An 18818-nucleotide genomic window follows, 5' to 3' on the forward strand; every position below is an offset into this window, starting at 1 on the left:
ATAGCATTGTCAATACAAGAAATGTCTGTGTAAAGTTTTTATGCAATGTCTTCAGCTATGTACTTGGCAATCACATTAATTTATATATATATATATATATATGAAATCCTTTGTTGAAAATGCATGTTAAATTCCCTTCACAGAGAATTCACAAGTTTGTCGGCTATAAAATTGTGATGTTTATTCCAACTTTATTGGACACACAGAACAAATGTGACAGAACAGCCTTAATAGGAATCCATTGCATTATTATTATTATGTAAAGACTTAATTGAAAAAAGTAAGTAAAATAAAAAATTAACAATGCCTTTTGCACTTTAATTACTCTACATTACTACTATATTATTCTCAGATTCAATGTAATTTATAAATTGAATAATGAATTATTCTAAAGATAGGATTCAGGAAGCTTGGACTAAATTTACCAAACAAAAGTATTTTGTTTACAATATATTATATTTTTTGGCTCCTGTTTTCATAAAGCAAAATAACATTCTTATCTTTTCACTTATTTGCATCATTTGTTGGGTGAGCAAGATGTTTTTAATAATAATAGAAGTGTTATTGAGATATACTGTAGCTATATCATCTAAGATTTTGTACATGTATTTGCTGCTTGTCTCAAGTAGTTATGCTCAAATCATATTTTTTACTGTGACCAAAACTGCAAGAGACAAATGACATCAACCTTTCTTTTATAGACTGTTTTCTTACTGGAGGATTCGCATTCTGATTGGTTCTTGGGTCTTTCAATCACCTACTGACTCCGACCCCCTCAGTCTTGACAGCGAACATAAAAAGGACATGAACGGCGGCCGTGTGGACGCAGCTACTTAGCTAGCTAATTAGCTAGCAGACAGACCGTTGGACTTCAATGTCCGCATAAATTATTGACGAGCGATGGTTTAATTTATCATAAACGACAGCATATATGTAGCTGATTCGTCATGTCAATGTCGTTCAATGGCCACCAACGCGACGATGAAAGAATCGACGGAGACGAAACGCCCACGAAGCAGCCGCGGTCCAACAAGGAGATGCCCGATTGTTTCAGCAGCGAGCCGAACAATGAGGCGTCCGCGTCCGCAGGAGGAGCAACACCCGACCGGCGGACCTCCAACTCTACGGCGAGGCAACGGCACGACTCGGTGAAGAAAACAAGGCCGCGTAGGTGTTAACGTTCTATCACGGGCTTAGTGTATTTACTGGGAAAGGCACCGTTGCATGGATACAGATAAATCAAAGGCGTAAGGTTTCACCCCACAAAAGACACTCAGTGAAAACAATTTTGGAAAGAAAATCCTTGAAATTGGCCGCATAAATTCCGCAAAATATAAATTGCTGTATAATGTGTCGGGATGATGCAGAAACGGACAAAATCATTATTGTATTGCAATGCAATATCGGTGAGCTGTAACGTCAGTGGCAGCAAATAGCCAGGATCTATTTTGCAACAAGATGGCGTTCGTGGTAACGTTACACACTGTACTGCTGCCTCTGTGGATGAAGCTGCTTGGAGTTATGTCGGCCAACATTGACACATCTGCATTATTTGTCCCCAATACTACTGAGAATTCCAATATTAAAAATGTTTTTAATATAATGATGTGGTTTTGTTTTGACAAAATGTTGGTAAGTGAACAATTTTTTTTTATTTTTTTATCTCAAATAATGCAGCATTTCCCTGGTTTGGGATGGACATTGGAGGCACTCTGGTGAAGCTGGTGTACTTTGAGCCCAAAGACATCACAGCAGAGGAGGAGCAGGAGGAGGTGGAGAACCTGAAGAGCATCCGGCGCTATCTAACCTCAAACACCGCCTATGGCAAAACGGGCATCAGGGACGTGCACCTGGAGCTGCATGACTTGACGCTGTGCGGCAGGAAAGGCAACCTGCACTTCATCCGCTTCCCTACGCATGACCTGCCGGCCTTCCTGCAGATGGGCCGCAACAAGCACTTCTCCAGCCTCCACACCACCCTCTGCGCCACAGGAGGGGGGGCCTACAAGTTTGAGTCTGATTTCCGAACGGTGGGTCTGGTGTTATTCTCCTCTGTTTGCTTTTACAGGCAGGACAGTGAAGATGGACAGGAAGGAAAGAGAATTGTGAAGTTTTAGCATATTTATAGCATGTGATGGAAATTCATGTAATCATAGCAGAAGAGCCAGTGAGATGGACAGCACCTGAAATTCATGTTTAAAGATGTAGCAATACTGATTGTAAATACCAGGAGAAGATCGGCGTTTTATTAGATGTTTAATCCTAAAGGAGCACAGAAATCAAAGCAAATTTATTTTGACACATTGTCATGAAATCATGATTATTACAGTAAATGTCCCTTTTAAAGTGCTTTTATTTTTTATAATTCAAAATGTTTGATTTATAATTGCACAATTAACTGCTAATTTCGGCAGTTTTTTTGTGGTAGTTGTTTTAGATTTTAATCACAAGAGATCTGATTTTTTTTTTTTTTTTTTTTTTTTCCTTCTTCTTCTTTTTGGTAAAATACATTGTGTTGTTATAAAGGTTCCCTTTTTTCTCCCCCCCGCTGCTTCCCATCCTCCCTCAGTTTCATGCTTATGTGTTCTCCTGACCACATCCCCTCAGTGATGTAATCTATGTTCTGTTTTCTCTAACCCCTCCCCCACTAAAATAAAGATGGCAGACCTGCAGCTTCACAAGCTGGATGAGCTGGACTGTTTGATTCGGGGGGTGTTGTACATCGACTCAGTGGTGTCCAGCGGCCCCTCAGAGTGCTACTACTTTGAAAACCCCACGGACCCAGATCGCTGCATCCAGCGGCCCTATACATTGGAGAACCCCTATCCTCTGCTGCTGGTCAACATAGGGTCTGGGGTCAGCATCCTGGCTGTCTACTCTGAGAGCAACTACAAACGAGTTACAGGGACCAGGTAAATATCAGAGATGCGCAAACTGTGAAAGACATGTAGATAGTAGGATTAGTTCTTTTGAATGTAAATGGTTATTAACTTCTGATCGCGGGGTTGGCAATTCGATTCCCACCTCCTTCTGTCCACATGTAAAAGCGTCCTTGGGCAAGACACTGAACTCTGGGTTGCACAAGCCTGTGCATTCCTAATTGCCATTCCTAAGCCCGGATAAATGGGGAAGGTTGCCTCGGGAAGGGCATCCGGCATAAAAAGCCTTTGCCAAATCAAATATTTTATAATCAGATCTTCATGCTAGGTCGGGTGGAGCCCGGTTTGCCAGCGAGATGGAAAAAGATGACCTGCTGCGGCGACCAGCCGAAAGAAGATTTAAATTTGACCAGATGGTCTTAGTGTGATACATTAAGGTTATATCACACTTGATATTGTGTTGTCTATGTTTTTAAAGAAGAATTTGAAAAAGTTAGTGATAGTTATCAAGGCATAAATCCAATGCACATCTAACTCTAGTTGGGTACAAGTGCAGGACAAAAACGGCATACAAAAGAAAAGGTTGTCTGGACACTGAAACTGAATATATTGCTTGCTTAATACTTAGCTTTAGCTTAGTACTTAATTTATGTTGATGATGACGCGGGCCACCATCTGGCACTGCTGCTTGGAGGTCAGATAATATACAATCTTAAAACAAGTAGGTGCAAAAAAGTGTGTTGCACATTTAAAGATTGGTTTGCTTTGTGTGTCACTGGCTCCAAATGTCAACGTGACCCTAGTGAACCATACACAGGCTGATATTAAGGTTGAAGTGATGCAGGGATTTGCAGGAGATTACACTCCAGTCAAGTGGGTGGCCTGTTTGGTGACATCTGCCCTTTGTGTCACCCTAATGTGTAAAAAGTAGCAGCGTATTTTTATTTTATTTTTTTTTTAAGAGAGGGGGGGGTGCTACAAAACCACTTCCTTTTACCAAGAGTTCTTTGTTTTATTTGGGCTTAGTTTTAAATCCTCCTACTCTCTCCACTGGTTTGTTTTCACGTGTGATGACCTTGACAGGGAATACTTCGTCCTCTCTTGACATAATTGTCCTTTGTGCAGAAAGAAACACTAGATGAGCGTGTATTTGAATTGGAAATCTATATATTATACATAACCTTTTTTTTTGAAGTGGGCAATCTTATTTTTGCCAAAGACCTTTCTCTTTGCCCTTAACTTTAGACTTCAGTTGGGAGGTGACGATCCCTACCCATTCAAGCAGGCATCTCAAATTCCAGACTGATGTCTTTTACGTTTCTAGAATATTAATGGTGTGTATATAATCTGTTAATCTGTGTGTGTTCACAGCCTCGGTGGTGGGACCTTCCTGGGCCTGTGTTGCCTGCTGACTGGCTGCTCTACTTTCGAGGAAGCTATAGAAATGGCTTCTCAAGGAGAGAGCACCCGAGTGGACAAGCTGGTTCGGGACATCTATGGAGGAGACTATGAGAGGTTTGGGCTGCCAGGCTGGGCTGTAGCCTCAAGGTGCGGTTTACAGCTGCTTTTATTTATTTTTTTTTTTTTTACTGTCGGTCTCAAGCCTGTTTTTGGTGGATTCCAGCATAAACACAGTCACAGCTTTAATGAAACGGGGAACCCGGACAAGAGGCCTTGATTTCATGCACTATGAGCAAGACCTTTTGTATCCACAGATGGAGAATATATAGAGAAAACATATCTATCTGCACCATTATTTCTTTTTTATTTAGTCTGAATCATGCCTTTGGGATTGGCTATTTGAGTCATTGCATTGCTGAATTTTTAACTTCTGAAGACCACTCATCTGATGTGGCTTGTGTTTGATTTGATAGTTTCGGCAACATGATGTCCAAAGAGAAGAGGGAGTCGGTGTCCAAAGAGGACCTGGCCAGGGCAACACTGGTCACCATCACCAACAACATTGGCTCCATCACCAGGATGTGCGCTCTTAATGAGGTGAGCAAAAAGAGTGCAAGGTGGGTGGATGGATGTCAAGATTCAGTGGTGAGGAAGTATTTATGAATCTTGATTATGCATTTACCAATAAACAGTGGATTACAGCACACCCATCGAAACACTCGTCAGAGTCTTAAACTAAGTCAGAGACACTGACGAGGATGGGATATCCATCAGAAATCAATCTCAAATGTGGTGACATAAGAATGATTTGTTTGTATCATAGTCTGAATTTTGGACAACACTGTTTATAAAAGACAATTTAAAAGTCTTAATTTAGATTAATCTGTCTTCAAATATCTGTTCCCCTCCTGCGTCCCTCGTGGTCGTGTCCTCTTTGCGTTCAGCCTCTTTACGGTGCTGCCTTGTGGCATCTTGATCAAGCAGCATTGTACAGGGCTATGAAGGCGTAGAGGAGGTAAGCTTCACCTATCCTGGTGTCTTTCACAGCCCAAAGCAGGGGGTGTCCATCTCATTAACCAATTAAAGACACAAAAAAAAAATCTTAATGTGTTTTTTTTGTTGTTGTTGTTGTTTTTAATTAACACCCTTTTTTTTTTTAATTTAGCAGTCAAAGAAGTATCTCTTAAATATGCAGCCTTAAACAGTGGTGAAGTAAATTAATTCATTTATATTACAAAAAGTTAATGTTTGATAGAAATAAATTAAATAAAAGTTTCATGTCTATGGTTTTATACGTTGAGTTGTTTTTAAAATAAATGGAATAATAATAAGTAATATCATGTACAAATTAATAAACTTTACAAACAAGTAGTATCAGCATTGTAGGAGGAAGTCTTTGCTTAGCGGGAAGTTACTGTTGCCTAAGAGGTTTCACAGGTTGACACATTGATATTTGTCAGTTGTTTATATTGTTTTTGAGGTAATTATTTTATTCCTATTCTCGTTCATTACTAAGAACATAGAGAGAGTGGTGTTTGTGGGAAACTTCCTAAGAGTGAACACCCTCTCCATGAAGCTGTTGGCCTACGCCATGGACTACTGGTCTAAAGGACAGCTCAAGGCACTCTTCCTACAGCACGAGGTAAATAAATCAACCCCATATTGACCTCAGAGGCCAAAAATGTCATTTTGTTGCATTGATGGGCTCAATGATTTTGTTTTTATTTTAGGGTTACTTTGGAGCGGTTGGAGCCCTGTTAGAGCTTCTGCATCCGTCCTAATCTGTCCAAAGTACATCCAGAGAAGAACTTGTCAATCTGCTGCAAAGACCATAAGCACTTTAGACTGTTCAGAATTAATTCCACAGTGGGATGTTATGCCAGCCACCAGCCTGTTACTGGTAACCTTTGGTTGTGGCAGGCAATCCTAAACATTTGGAGGACCAATTATGTTCTTAGAAATCAAGCTAGTTTGTAAAATGGTGAAAGTGGCGTCTAAATATAGATACACATCTACTGCTGTTGTCAGTGCATACAAGTCTGTGTCCTGCCCTGACCGAAGTGGTCTGCAGCAAAGTTGATAAAGTCTTTGTTGCAGAAACCAGGTTTGGGCTGAAGCATCTCAAGGAAATTCACCACGGTTGCCTGAAATACTGTCTGTTAAAAAGTATTCATCATCATGTAGTCTTGTGGACTACACTGTGGGTATCAGGCCCTGGACTAGATATTTGCAAGTACATTTTATGGTTTATTTTACTCTACTTAGGTACCAGGTGGATGGGAGTTAAGTGTTTTATTGGACTATAGAGTGTGAGTTTATTTTATAAGAACTTTTAAGACAAACAGAAGAAAGATTTTTACTACAAAAGCATCATTCTTCATTGTTTATTTGCCAATTGCCAAAAATGAAATACCCGTAGTTCTAAAAGAAAAACACATCACCCACAAGTCTTGGCTGGTCTCTTGAGAGTTGAGATGATTTAACTCTAATGTAAAGTACTCACTAACTGATTCAGCTGCTGATATTCGTGTACTGTAACATGACTGATTGTTTTATCAGGCAAGATAATTGTGATAGTACTTCCCATCCATCTGGTACTCGTAGTAAGCTGAAACAAAACACTGAGAATCATTTACGACCACTTATAAGGGTTTTATTATCTGTGAGCGTTTACTCATTGTCACCATTTGGACTTGAAATGAGGGTGTAAAAAAATCCCTTGGCTGAAAAAAAGACGCAGGCTTTCCTCACTGAATCTTAACTTAACAATTAATTGACACCATAATTGATAAAAATGCACAAGAGGTCAACATTTAATCAGACTTATTCTTTGATGGAGACATAACCTGTTATTGTTACAGAATATGTAGAATTTGTAGATGAATTCGGCCTCTAAAAACAGTAAATATTATCCTGTTACTGTTCTTTGCCCAACTAATCTCCGTTTATGAGCCCAGTTGTTTACTCCAAGCAGCTTTTTTTTATTTTGTTTGTGTTTTTGCGACCGTGGTGTTATCAGGAAATCTGGACAATCAGTGTTGGGGGTTAGTGAGACTGCATGAGCAACACATTTAAGTCCCTTTCTGACCCCAAACGTGCCCTGCTGAAGTGCCCTTGAGCAACTGCATTCATTTCCTTGCAGAGAGAAATCAGAGCAAGTGAAACGATAGATACCGATACATGTGAAAATACAAAATGAGGGCATTTGTGAATTTTCCAAATTTAAGAAAGATATTTTAATGCAGAAACGTGATGCATCCCTCCAATGGAGGTTTTAGGTCCTGTGACCCCAAACCACTTGTTGAGCATGTTCAGTATGTACTTGTTTTGAATTTAATGTACAGGCTTTTGTTTTTAACATTTTTAGGAGGAATTGAGCAAGCTAGCACTTCTAATGACTGTGTGTTTTATCAGTTATTTGTCCCATCATTTCATTTAATGCTTATCCGTCCTATTTTAATGTAATCTATTAAGTAATCAGTCCACTGATGGATTACAAGGACCATAAAGAATCTTCAGCTCCCTAATTAAGAGAGTTGATGCCCTAAACAGTTGAAAATTCAGTTTTAGCTGACAGCTACTAGAGATATTGCATCTGCAAGTTGAATATACAGTAAGCTGATTTTAATTTAAGTGCCTGCCATGTTTTTTGTATATAATACAATAATGTGTTCAGCAATGTGATTTAAAATTAGATAAAACTGATGTGTAATTCTCAAGGTTTACCCAGTTTTCTTTGCAACGTAGAAGCAAACATACTTTTTTCTTTCTTTTTTTTTGAACATTTCTTTTTGCATTGTCCATATTAAATACACACTTTTCATATCTTTGAGTACTTGTGGAATTTTTATTGGAACTTGGGAAATATGTTTTTGCTTCTTGATGGGAGTTAGATTAGGAATTGAGACCGCTCACACATTTGGAAACTAAATATGAAGCTACCAGTTGCAACTGGCTATTTTAGCTTAGCATAAGGAGATGTTTTTGGCCGTATGTATGTTACTTCACCAAGAAGTAAACTGACCTTAAACTGCACTTCACCTTGTAAAAGGTGATGTGTCCTCTATACTTAAGTAGTATCCTGCTTGTCTTTTGTCCCTGGTATTGAAGTGCAGGTTGCCTAAAAGAACAAGACATAAGAAGTTAAGAGTAAAGTAGATTGAAAATAATATATATCATGGTTCTGTAAGAAACACATAATTGGTCTTGATTGCCTTCTTATTGTTAATGTCTTAAATCTTGGGTCTTTATTGAGGCAGATCTTGGTAAAAGTGTCCAAAGTGAGGTTTGGTGTCCACATTGGCATCCACATTTTTTATTTGTGGATGTGGATATTTTTTTATAACTGGATATAATATATAATTCAATATTTTAAAGTAAACCTCTTTTACTTTATTGTAAGACAAAATTTGTCTCCAGTTAGGCAAGTTTTATGCCTATTAATTTCTCCATCAAGTGAAGCCCAAAGGAATCTACCTTGAGACAGAATTACACCTTGAATGCAGTTCCTGATGTATTCATGCATTTATTTATACAGTGCTAATGAGCAGGCTACTGGTTAGCTTGGCCACACAACAGATGTTGCGCTGGTCGATATTGCGCAATGTGTTCCCTTCCATGTGTCAATAATAAAGCATAACGTTATTTCCCCCCAAAAGTGGCACCATTCCTTTAATAACTCTGTATTAGAAAATCGAATATACACATTGAGTGTAAAGTCATCTTAACGCCATATCAAGCAGAGTATAAACTGCAGGTCAGTGTAAAGATATTTTTACAAGAAACTTTGCAGCTATTTTCCGGTTGTAAATCTGCGGACACGGTGCGTTTCGCCAGGCACGTAGACTACGTGCGAAATAAGTGAAATGCACGTGTGGTTTTATTTGAGAGGACAGCCTGTTACAGAACCAACCATGAAAGAGTTAGTGTCTTTCCAGGGAATAAATCCAGCCCACTTCATTCTAGCTGCCTTCCTCCTGCTCCTCCTCAGTGAGGGCTGCACAGCTGGCGATTTACAGACAGCTACGCTGCAAGAGTAATTGGCTGCTAGGTGGACCACTGCCCCGCAAACTGGACCCGTGTTTGATGGAGGAGATGAATTAGCACAAATACTGGGATATTTATTTTTTTTTGTCTTTTGGGGGTTCCCTTTATAAACCTCTGGATCACCAAAAATTTAAGACCCAGCTCCCTCCTCTCCACTGCAACCGTTATAACCTGCTCATACTGGAAACATAAGGTAAGGCAGATTATGACAAGAGTTTGAGTCTTTAAATATGGAAATTTAGATAAATGCAAGCTGGAACTGTGATTTAGCTGCAAAACGGACAGTTAAACACTAATGTGTAAGAGTCTGGGTATTACAAAATACATTGATATCCATCTGCAGCAGTAGGGTATATATATTCACTAGGGAAAACTGTTTCAGGAATATTGGAGGTGAAAAAATGTGAGGAATGCTCCAACAGGAAACAAAATATCTTGCCAAAGCCAATTACTGACTTGGAAATGTAGTCTGAAGGAACTACATTGGCAGGAATCCCTGCTGCCAAAAGTGTGGTCTCTGTACTGGAACTTTTTAAATTGGTACACATTCTCATTTCAGGTAAATAAGCTGTAGCTATAATTATTAATGGATAATAAATTATTTACTTTACAGATCAGCTGTAGAACCACATTCATTATGCATTAATTTTCTCACTTTCTGCAGGTATAAATGCGTATAAATGATTAATAAATTGATTGGTCCAGATGCTCTGCAGCTTTTTTCCAGTAGATAATTGGTGAAATGGTGCATTTGTCTGGATTTTCTGATTTCTTAATAAGGTAAAAAGACAAAGAGAGTGTCATGGTGGAAGAGGTTAAACAGCAGCCTAAAGGACAACATGGCAACCGAAAAGTTGCTTAATGGCATTTAAACGGTCCCTTAATAGAAAGTGTTAAATTTCTCTCAAGTGTTTGGAAAAGATTGCATCCCTGTGTTATGGTTTGCATCTGGACTCTTTTTACAAAACAGTTATGTGGATCAGAAAACCAACAAACCCTAACTGGACTTTCTCAGAATTTCAAGGGAATGGTTGACCACCATGTCTTTCCACTTTGAGCAACTTTAGTTTTCTGTTTTCCTGATCTTCTATATATTCTGAAACCCTCTGTGTTCATGTAAGATGCAGTTTCTTCCACCATCGATCTACTCCCTGTGATGTGGCTCATGTTCACTGGTTTAAAGTTTCACAAAGTTCCTCTGAGGTCAACAACATGCTGCAGCACGGCAGGAAAATCTTTTCTGCTGTCCAAAAGCACAACAAAGTACAGACTTCTGGTAGTGACAGCAAACAGATTCAGAGTGTGTTTTGGTGGGAATGATTGCACGTCTCAGGGTTAGACTTTGTAATGACCAACGTGTTCAGTATGTTGAAGCAAAGTGCTGCGCTCATCCGGAGAACTGCTGCCTGGTTGATTTAAGCCTTTCACAAGACCTGATCCATGAACACATTGGTATGGAGAGTCCCTGCTTCAGTGAGGGGTGAGCGAGGAAGAGAAACAGTTCAATATGTGTGTGTGTGTGTGTGTGTGAGAGAGAGAGGGGGTTTGCTTTATATTATCGCTGGATTGATACACAAGCGTTGACCTTTTTAAAAAAAGATCAGATACCTGTCAGTCGCCTGATGTGATTGAAGCTACAAAATAACCAATTTGTAAAACATGAAATAATCTTTTATATTCTGTGCATAATATATGTAATTTATTTAATTAATGTCCCACTCATTATTTCTGTTAATTTGTTCTTTTCCACTGAATGGTTACAGTGGGTCAGTCTCCCATACAGGTTAATTCCAGTTAATTTAAAAGTTGCAATAATAGTAGTTTTACTTAACAAAGTAATTGGTAAGAACATGAAAACATGGTGACTTTACTGAAATTGAGTCTAACAAGGCACGACATCAGGCAGATTGTTTAACCAGATTGTTTAAACTACTTTTTTTGGAGGTACAACGGAAAGTGAGCAGAGAAAGTGACCCAAAATGTTGGTAATAATCCCTCATTGCATCCCTCAGGAAAACTGCATGTATTTAAAAGTACAGTAATTACAGCAGGAAGTCAGTCTGTAAACTGTAATGGATATTTAGGCTAAAAATATCAGTAAAGTTCCACATAGTTTGGCTAAACCTTCACTTAGTGATTGTGCACATTTCCCAGAATATAATTTATTCATCCACAGCAGGGCAACATGCGCAAGTTACCTCCACTCAAAATGGGGATAAAAAAAGTCTACGATTGCTTGTATTCTCCTCACTCAGTCTTTAAAATGTCCTGTAGTTGTAGTATTTTGTGTCCCTGTCTATTTGCTGCTACAGTTGTTGGTGAAATCGCTCTCGTTGCCTATATTACAGCAAACTTGAACATTTCAGCTGCTTCTTTTTGAGGGACAACAACAAAACAAAATCTATTGTAGCACCTGGAAATACTGCTTTTGGCCAGTTATGTAAAGGAGTAAGCAAACATCAAAAGATAGATGAGGTGATCTACTGTACATCAGTTTTATTTCTGTGTGTTGAGTAGAGACATGGCACAGGGTGTGTTTAGCCTAGCTTACTACAAGAACTGGTAGCAGGATTTATTCTTTACATTACATTACATTGCATTGTTAGTAAGCAACCAAGTATATTTCCCAAGATGTTGGCGTGCACAGTTGAATTCTTTCTGGATATGTTTGTATATTATGCCCGTCATTCTCATCATTCGTCATTCCTGTGTTTGTTCTTGTCTCCACTATCAACACTTCAATAAAGGCATAAAAATAATCTTTAAAAAAAGCTTTAAGATTATGAATTTCCCCACAAAAATGTCACATCACGTGGCTTCAGTTCAGCCATAGTTACTGTATGTCTTTAAAAGTCCCTGCTGACTAAAGCTTAGTGTGAACCTGTGTGTGTCCTTCCTTACACTGTGAAATTGGACTCAGACGGCGCAGTCAGTCTCAGACATGTTTTGGAAAGGGCACCTTATGCTTGTGGTTTCTGTACAAACACATCACACTACTATATTTGTGTCTCTGAAGGAATAACCCCCCACTTGCTAAAAGCTCAGAAGGAGTGTAGCTGTCAAGTTATCAATAGCAGGCCTATGTTACCATTCAGTACCTACCAGAGCTGCACAGGAAGGTTTAAGAAGGCAGGGTGAACATGTTGTAGGAAAAAGTCGGCTTGAATGAAGATTAATCCAGATGTCTGCTCAAAAAAAACTGATCATTAGCGTACCAACATTGAAAAAAACTGGACAGAAAAGCTATGAAAGGGATAATCATACTATGAAAGTGAAGCTGTTAATTTCACAATTATAAACATCCATGCCATTAAGGCCTACGCACTTTAAACGTTCCCTGTTATTCTTCCCCACATCAGAGTCAAGTAAACACTGACCAGATGGTTTGAATCAAACTGCCGGAGCAACTCTACACTCTTCCATATGCTGGGCATATTTTCAGCTCCTTTGTGTGAGCCCTCTTGGTTTTAGCTACGGCTAAATACATTTATAAAATACATTCAGAGAATCATTTACGGGGGCACTAGGGCTGACCAGAGGGACATTTTGGGGGGCAACTAGATGACTACTTAGACTGCCAAAAGTCCTGGTATGACATTAGCTCAACATGGTACTCAGAAGTGGCCCAAAATTAAACAAACCTCTCCTGGTTGTACATACATTTCAAAACAGGGCATTTAGAAACAAAGAGCAAAAAGGACCATATTACCCCACCTGTTCAGATGTAATCCATGTCTCAATCACTGTAAAGGAATAGTTTGAAATTTTGGGAAATACACTTTTCCAAATCTACCATGTATAGAGGAATTTGACTTGGTTATACAGCACAGTGAAACAAGAGAAGTTAAAATTTCAACAAAAGTTAGAAAAGTTATTCAATACCACATTGACGTCCATGCGCTTTTGAAGCTGTTGCCAGAAGCTGACTAGCATAAAGAGTAAAAACAGCTAGCCTGGCTTCATCTGCAGATACATTCTACTAACTAACTAACTGTACCACTAACTTTATATACATTGTTTGTTGGTTCCAAACAAACACTGAAGAGTTAAAATTACATTTCATGGAAAGTTATGTATCGGACCGTGCCAGCAACTGAATTCCTTTAATACATATGGGTGCATATTCATTTCATTTTGTTTGCCCCATCATATTCATCTCTCTTAAAGTTCTGGTGCCCAGCAGAGAGTATCTCATGTAAAAAACTTTCTGGTGTGCACAGTAACTGTTCGTGTAATTTTTGCATCCAAAGAGTTAAAGGTCATATTGTTTAACATATTAACTTTTAGTTGTTTGATGATATTTCCTGGTATATTTTCTGGGCAACTGAAAGCTTAATGGTGTGGGTAAAGCTTCCGATTTACCAATCGATCATAATCTATAGGTGGTGACTGAATGAATGAGCTGGGCTCAGCCTTAGAGATACAGTGAGGAGCTCAGACATCCAGAGGGAGCTCGGAGTAGAGCTCCTTCACGTCGAAAGGAGCCAGCTGAGGTGGTTCGGGCATCTGATTAGGATGCCTCCAGGGTGCCTTCCATTGGAGGTTTTTCTGGGCATGTCCAACTGGGAGAAGACCCCAGGGTAGACCCAGAACATGCCAGAGGGATCACATATTTCATCTGGCCTGGGATTGTCAGGAGGGGCTGGAAAACGTTTCTGGGGAGAGGGATGTCTGGTATAACCTTAGCCTTTGGCCACCATGACCCAACCCTGGATAAGTGGAAGAAAATGTATAGTGATAGAAATAGTCTCTCATGCCCACACAAAACTTTCTGATGGTGGAAAAAAATGCTTCCCTTTTGGGGCTCTGTACAGTCTTGACTATAGAAGCTTGTTTCTCCTTAATTCAAGTGGTGCTCAAGCATCAGTATTTTTAAAATACATATACAGCAGACTTGGCTGGTTGTTGTACCTCTTAAACTGATAATGACGTCTCATGAAATCTAATTGAATGGGCCCAATATTCAGTATTTTGATTTGTAGAAAACCTGAAACAGTCTTCTCATCTAAACACGTATGCTAAGATTTGTCTTGACATTATCTTTTTCTTTTCTTCATGTGCAGCTGAGATAATGGAGAAGTCAAGATGCAGGCAACAGTTAGCCTTCAGCCTTCTGTTCGGGTTGTGGTTACCTTCCTGTTTGGCCCAAACCACACCGTCAAATGCACCCACGCAGGCACCCACACCATCCCCGTCTCCCAAGCTCCAGACCGAACGGCTAAAGGTCAGACTGGCTGGATACCCCCGAAAACACAACGAGGGTCGGATAGAGCTTTTCTACAAGGGAGAGTGGGGAACCATCTGTGATGACGACTTCTCAATAACTAACGCCAACGTGCTTTGTCGCCAACTGGGTTTCGTCTCAGCCACAGGATGGACCCACAGTGCCAAATATGGCAAGGGCCAAGGTAAGAGTGACCTCAGCCACCTGAGATTCAGTTTCTGGCTTAACGTACTATGTGCTCTGCTATATGGGCGTTTATGGGTTCAAAATGACATATACACAAATCAGGGATATTCAGATAATCTGAAATAAGATTCGAATCACACATGTAGTGTGTGTGAGTGTCAATGAAGACTTAAACAGTCTAAACATTGGCAGTTGTAGGTAGCAGTCCCCATCTGCCCTTTAATCCAAGTAGGTTAAAACAAATGCTTGAGCAATGTACATTATTATGAATATGTTTACCCAGCGTGGCTAGAGCGTGGCTCTAGTGATGACAATGTGAGTTGGTTGGTTTGTCACTTTGGTCCAGACTGAAATATGGCAACATCTACTGTATGGACTGGCACAAAAACAGTACAGTCAATCATGATTCCCGGACAATTAATCCTAATGACTTTGGTGATCCCTTGAATTTCCTGTAGTTCCACCATAAGTGAACTGTAATAACTTACCTTCAGGTCTAAATTGTGATTGTCCAATTCTTGTTAGCATACTAACAGGCTTCACTAAGATGAAGAACATGGTGAACATTATACCTGCTAATCATCAGGCTTTTAACCTAACTGCGTAACTGCGAGCATGCTGTTAGCATTTAGCTCAGCCTCACAGAGCTGCCAGTGTGGCTGTAGACTCTGTACACTATTCGTGTTGTTACAATTTATATCATGACTATTCTTTACAAATCTTAACAAAAATATGAATGAAATTTGTTTTCACAGTGTTTGACTAACTAAAGGACAGTTTGGTTGGACTTCCAAGCCACCCCAGCCACACTTTAACTTTTGTAAAATCAGAAACCCTTCTGTTTATTCAGAATCATTAATAACATATTGGATTTACATTTTAGGCATTTATCTGATTCTCTTATTCAGCCTCTTGTCTAGAGTAGGTGCAACTGTGGAGCGCTTACTGCCATAAGTTCCCAGAGCACTAGGTTCACAAGCAACCAAGTGTCACTTCCAGGCCTGGACTGACTACTTTCCGCAGGCCTGGGAGTGTGCTGGAGCCACACTGACAGTCTGCTGCTTGTCCAGGGAAAATCTGGCTGGACAACGTGCAGTGTAACGGAGGTGAGAAGAGCATTGAATTCTGCAAGTCCCGCGGTTGGGGCAACAGTGACTGCACTCATGATGAGGATGCCGGAGTTGTGTGCAAAGACGAGAGGATTCCTGGCTTTGTGGACTCGAATGTTATCGATGTAAGTCGCTGAAATACATTTAATGAGCTTTTCTAATTTTGTTGCATTAAAAATTATGCTGAGAGTTCATTAAAGCTAAGGTAGGTAACATTTAAGAAACTAGCAAGAGACGGCTACATTTTGAAAGTATTCAACTGAAAAAATCCCATCCCCTCCATTCAGGCCTCCCTCCAAAGCCACTCCCCCAAAACACATTTTCATGTGCAATGAGAGCATGGGCAGAGTCAGCGAGCATTCGATTTATTGATTGCTGTCTAGATAAATTTCAACAAATGACAAAAAAACAAACAAAAAAATGCTTCTGAAATAAATTGATTACCCAAGCTTCAAGAAGCTGTTATAAGCCCATAAACTCTAATGCTCCACAACCTACAGAGAATAAGGTTTACCCCACATGGAAGACAGTCAACACCTCAGTGCAACTCCACCTGTAGCTGCCACACGTACTCTGTACAATGTGTCTGAACCTGTTAAAAGCAGCAACCTCTCCAAGTATATTGTCCTGAGGTGATGCTGGATGTGCAGAGCTTTCTCAGTAAACCTGACATTCCACAACAGCATTGGTTCCTATGACTGATTGTTTGTGGGTTTGTGTAGAAGAGCAGGGTCCTGACCTCAGGGGTCACTAGTTCAGATGTGAAATTCTGCTGTGGTGATGTTTTCCCCTCCTTCAGCGGCAGATATCAGTTAGGGTGTAGTGATATGGCCAAATCTTACACGATTAACTCACCCAAAGACAACAAAGTATTTTATTTTCTTCATTTATATGGAGATAAAGAGCTGTGTTGCATGGCTTGGTAGACTTGCTAAGTTCACTCTTCAAATAGTTCTGTGTTTTTTTAGTAAACATTGTTGTTGAGTTATTTTAATGTAATTTCGCCAGTGTTAGTGCACTAAATGTAATTGAACTCATATATATGAAGCAAAAAATGAACTGATACTCATACTGAATTGTATTGTGGTGATAGAAATGAAGCTTGTGCTGGGATACGACTACAGTACATGATAACATAATGGTAAAACCAGACCAATGTAGGGTGTCGGGAAAGTAAATGAGCATTAAGTCGCTCAGCATATGAGCTCCTGACAAATGTCCTAAATGTCAATACTAGTATTTATTCTTAGACAGTAAATTATATTGAATATAGTATATAGTGTTTGCATTAATGTACTCTCAGATGGGAATGATGGTTGAATGAATGTGTAGCGGGGTGTTTCTAAAAAAAAGTGTCCTCAAACCCTCCCTGGATAAATAAAGATTTAAACCTGAGGGACTTGTTGGGTGGGATGCCTGCTTAGCTGTTTCCAGCTGGTCATCATGTTCCATTTGTTCTCTTTGATGTCCATTTGTACAATTGACTGGTCCAAGGTGAACAAGGTTAGACTGGGGACTCGTCAGTGGAACAGCTTGAACGAATGGATGAGGTGTCTCTGTTACATAGAAGGATCTTATGAAAAAAAAGTTTCATGAGAGTAAGTGGGCGGACTTTCAGATGCATTACTACACTGCCTCTTTCTGCCTGTTGCTGCAAGTCAGGCTCAGTCCAATGTGGCGTCCAGACTTCTGACAATCTGTGACCGCAGCCTGTTTTTTTCCAAATAAACCACAGCGGAAGTGACTCACCGCAAAGCTAGCAATCAGAGATTACGTTTACTACTTATGAACTTTTAGCAAGTGGATTAGACCTAAAATTACTCTCCACAAAAGCTATGACTCATTGTTTAGTCTTCTGCTCTCATTTAAGAGTCTTAAAGAAATGTGCATATGTGAGCAATAAGTATATGTCTGCATGCATGGATGTGTCAGTAATAATCATTATAAGGAATACAACCCTTATGATTGTCTGCAAACTAAAGCCTCCTTTCCTCATGTAACTATCATCAGCATCAGTGTGCACTACAACTTTATAATGATCTATAGAAGGATTTTAAAGGAAGAAAGGTTATTGGAATGAATATTTACAATGATGATAAATTACATACACACAATGAATTAATTCTTCATTAATGAACAGACACAGACTTTGAATTTGGTGCAAATTTAAATCTAGACTTTGAAAACAAACTGATGGCCCTGATTTTCTCACGACAGGCTCACATTGATGAGAACAAGATAGAGGAGGTGCGACTCCGACCCGTGGTTGCCATGGCCAAAAAGAAGCTGCCCATTGCGGAGGGTGTGGTGGAGGTGAAATACAAAGACGGCTGGGCACAGATCTGTGACCTGGGATGGACGATCAAAAACACACGCGTGGTCTGCGGCATGCTGGGATTCCCGCATGAGAGGAAAGTCAACAAGAACTTCTACAAGTAAGTGAATGGTTCAACTTTAATCATTAAAACATGATTCTGGTGTGGGCTCATGAGGTTAAAGCTGCAACTGACAACTTTTTGCACAGGCGGTAAAAATAAATTTGTACCCAGATGATTATAAAAGTTGTCATCAGAGATTGGGTCGCTCATGTTTAATCAAATCAGTCAATCTGCAATGGTTTATAGTAAGAGAGGCAGTCCTCTGCTGTTTCAGGGACAGTTTGGATGTTAAGTTTTGATTAATCACTTCATGTGGAAGAAGTCTGCATACCTGACACCAAAACAGCACTCGTGGCCCCTTAAAGGGGTAGTTTGACATTTTGGGGAAGATTGATACCGTGCGGCTGTGGCTCAGGAGATAGAGCGGGTTTGCCTGATAATCAGCGGTCAGCGGTTCATTCCCCAGCTCCTCCAGGCTGCATGTCGAAGTGTCCTTGGGCAAGATACTGAACCCCGAATTGCCCCTGTCGGCTGTTCCACCAGTGTATGAATGTGTGTGAATGGTGATGTAGTAATGTAGTGTAAAAGTGCTTTG

At 39.8% G+C, this 18818-nt stretch overlaps 2 protein-coding genes across 5 annotated transcripts in view; both read left to right on the plus strand.

Annotated features, from left to right (window-relative positions):
* pank2 (pantothenate kinase 2) overlaps nucleotides 1-8105 on the plus strand; it is an 8602-nt gene extending 497 nt beyond the window's left edge. Inside the window, exons 1-7 of one of the 3 annotated variants that reach the window (XM_046062185.1) lie at nucleotides 786-1167; nucleotides 1678-2030; nucleotides 2659-2912; nucleotides 4251-4394; nucleotides 4754-4877; nucleotides 5797-5922; nucleotides 6011-8105. In XM_046062185.1, coding sequence (XP_045918141.1) covers nucleotides 948-1167; nucleotides 1678-2030; nucleotides 2659-2912; nucleotides 4251-4394; nucleotides 4754-4877; nucleotides 5797-5922; nucleotides 6011-6061 — 1272 coding nt within the window. In that variant the 5' untranslated portion in view covers nucleotides 786-947 and the 3' untranslated portion in view covers nucleotides 6062-8105. Of the gene's footprint in view, nucleotides 1-785; nucleotides 1168-1677; nucleotides 2031-2658; nucleotides 2913-4250; nucleotides 4428-4753; nucleotides 4878-5796; nucleotides 5923-6010 lie in introns of those variants that run through there. The other 2 variants (XM_046062183.1, XM_046062184.1) reach the window with 2 other exon arrangements.
* Nucleotides 8106-9265: 1160 nt separating this feature from the next.
* loxl3b (lysyl oxidase-like 3b) overlaps nucleotides 9266-18818 on the plus strand; it is a 29352-nt gene continuing 19799 nt past the window's right edge. For both annotated transcript variants that reach the window (XM_046062179.1, XM_046062180.1), the window contains exons 1-4: nucleotides 9266-9519; nucleotides 14390-14734; nucleotides 15807-15970; nucleotides 18063-18280. In XM_046062179.1, coding sequence (XP_045918135.1) covers nucleotides 14398-14734; nucleotides 15807-15970; nucleotides 18063-18280 — 719 coding nt within the window. In that variant the 5' untranslated portion in view covers nucleotides 9266-9519; nucleotides 14390-14397. The remainder of the gene's footprint in view (nucleotides 9520-14389; nucleotides 14735-15806; nucleotides 15971-18062; nucleotides 18281-18818) is intronic.

The sequence above is a fragment of the Micropterus dolomieu genome, linkage group LG11 (genome assembly GCF_021292245.1).
Source record: "Micropterus dolomieu isolate WLL.071019.BEF.003 ecotype Adirondacks linkage group LG11, ASM2129224v1, whole genome shotgun sequence".
Taxonomy (NCBI): domain Eukaryota; kingdom Metazoa; phylum Chordata; class Actinopteri; order Centrarchiformes; family Centrarchidae; genus Micropterus; species Micropterus dolomieu.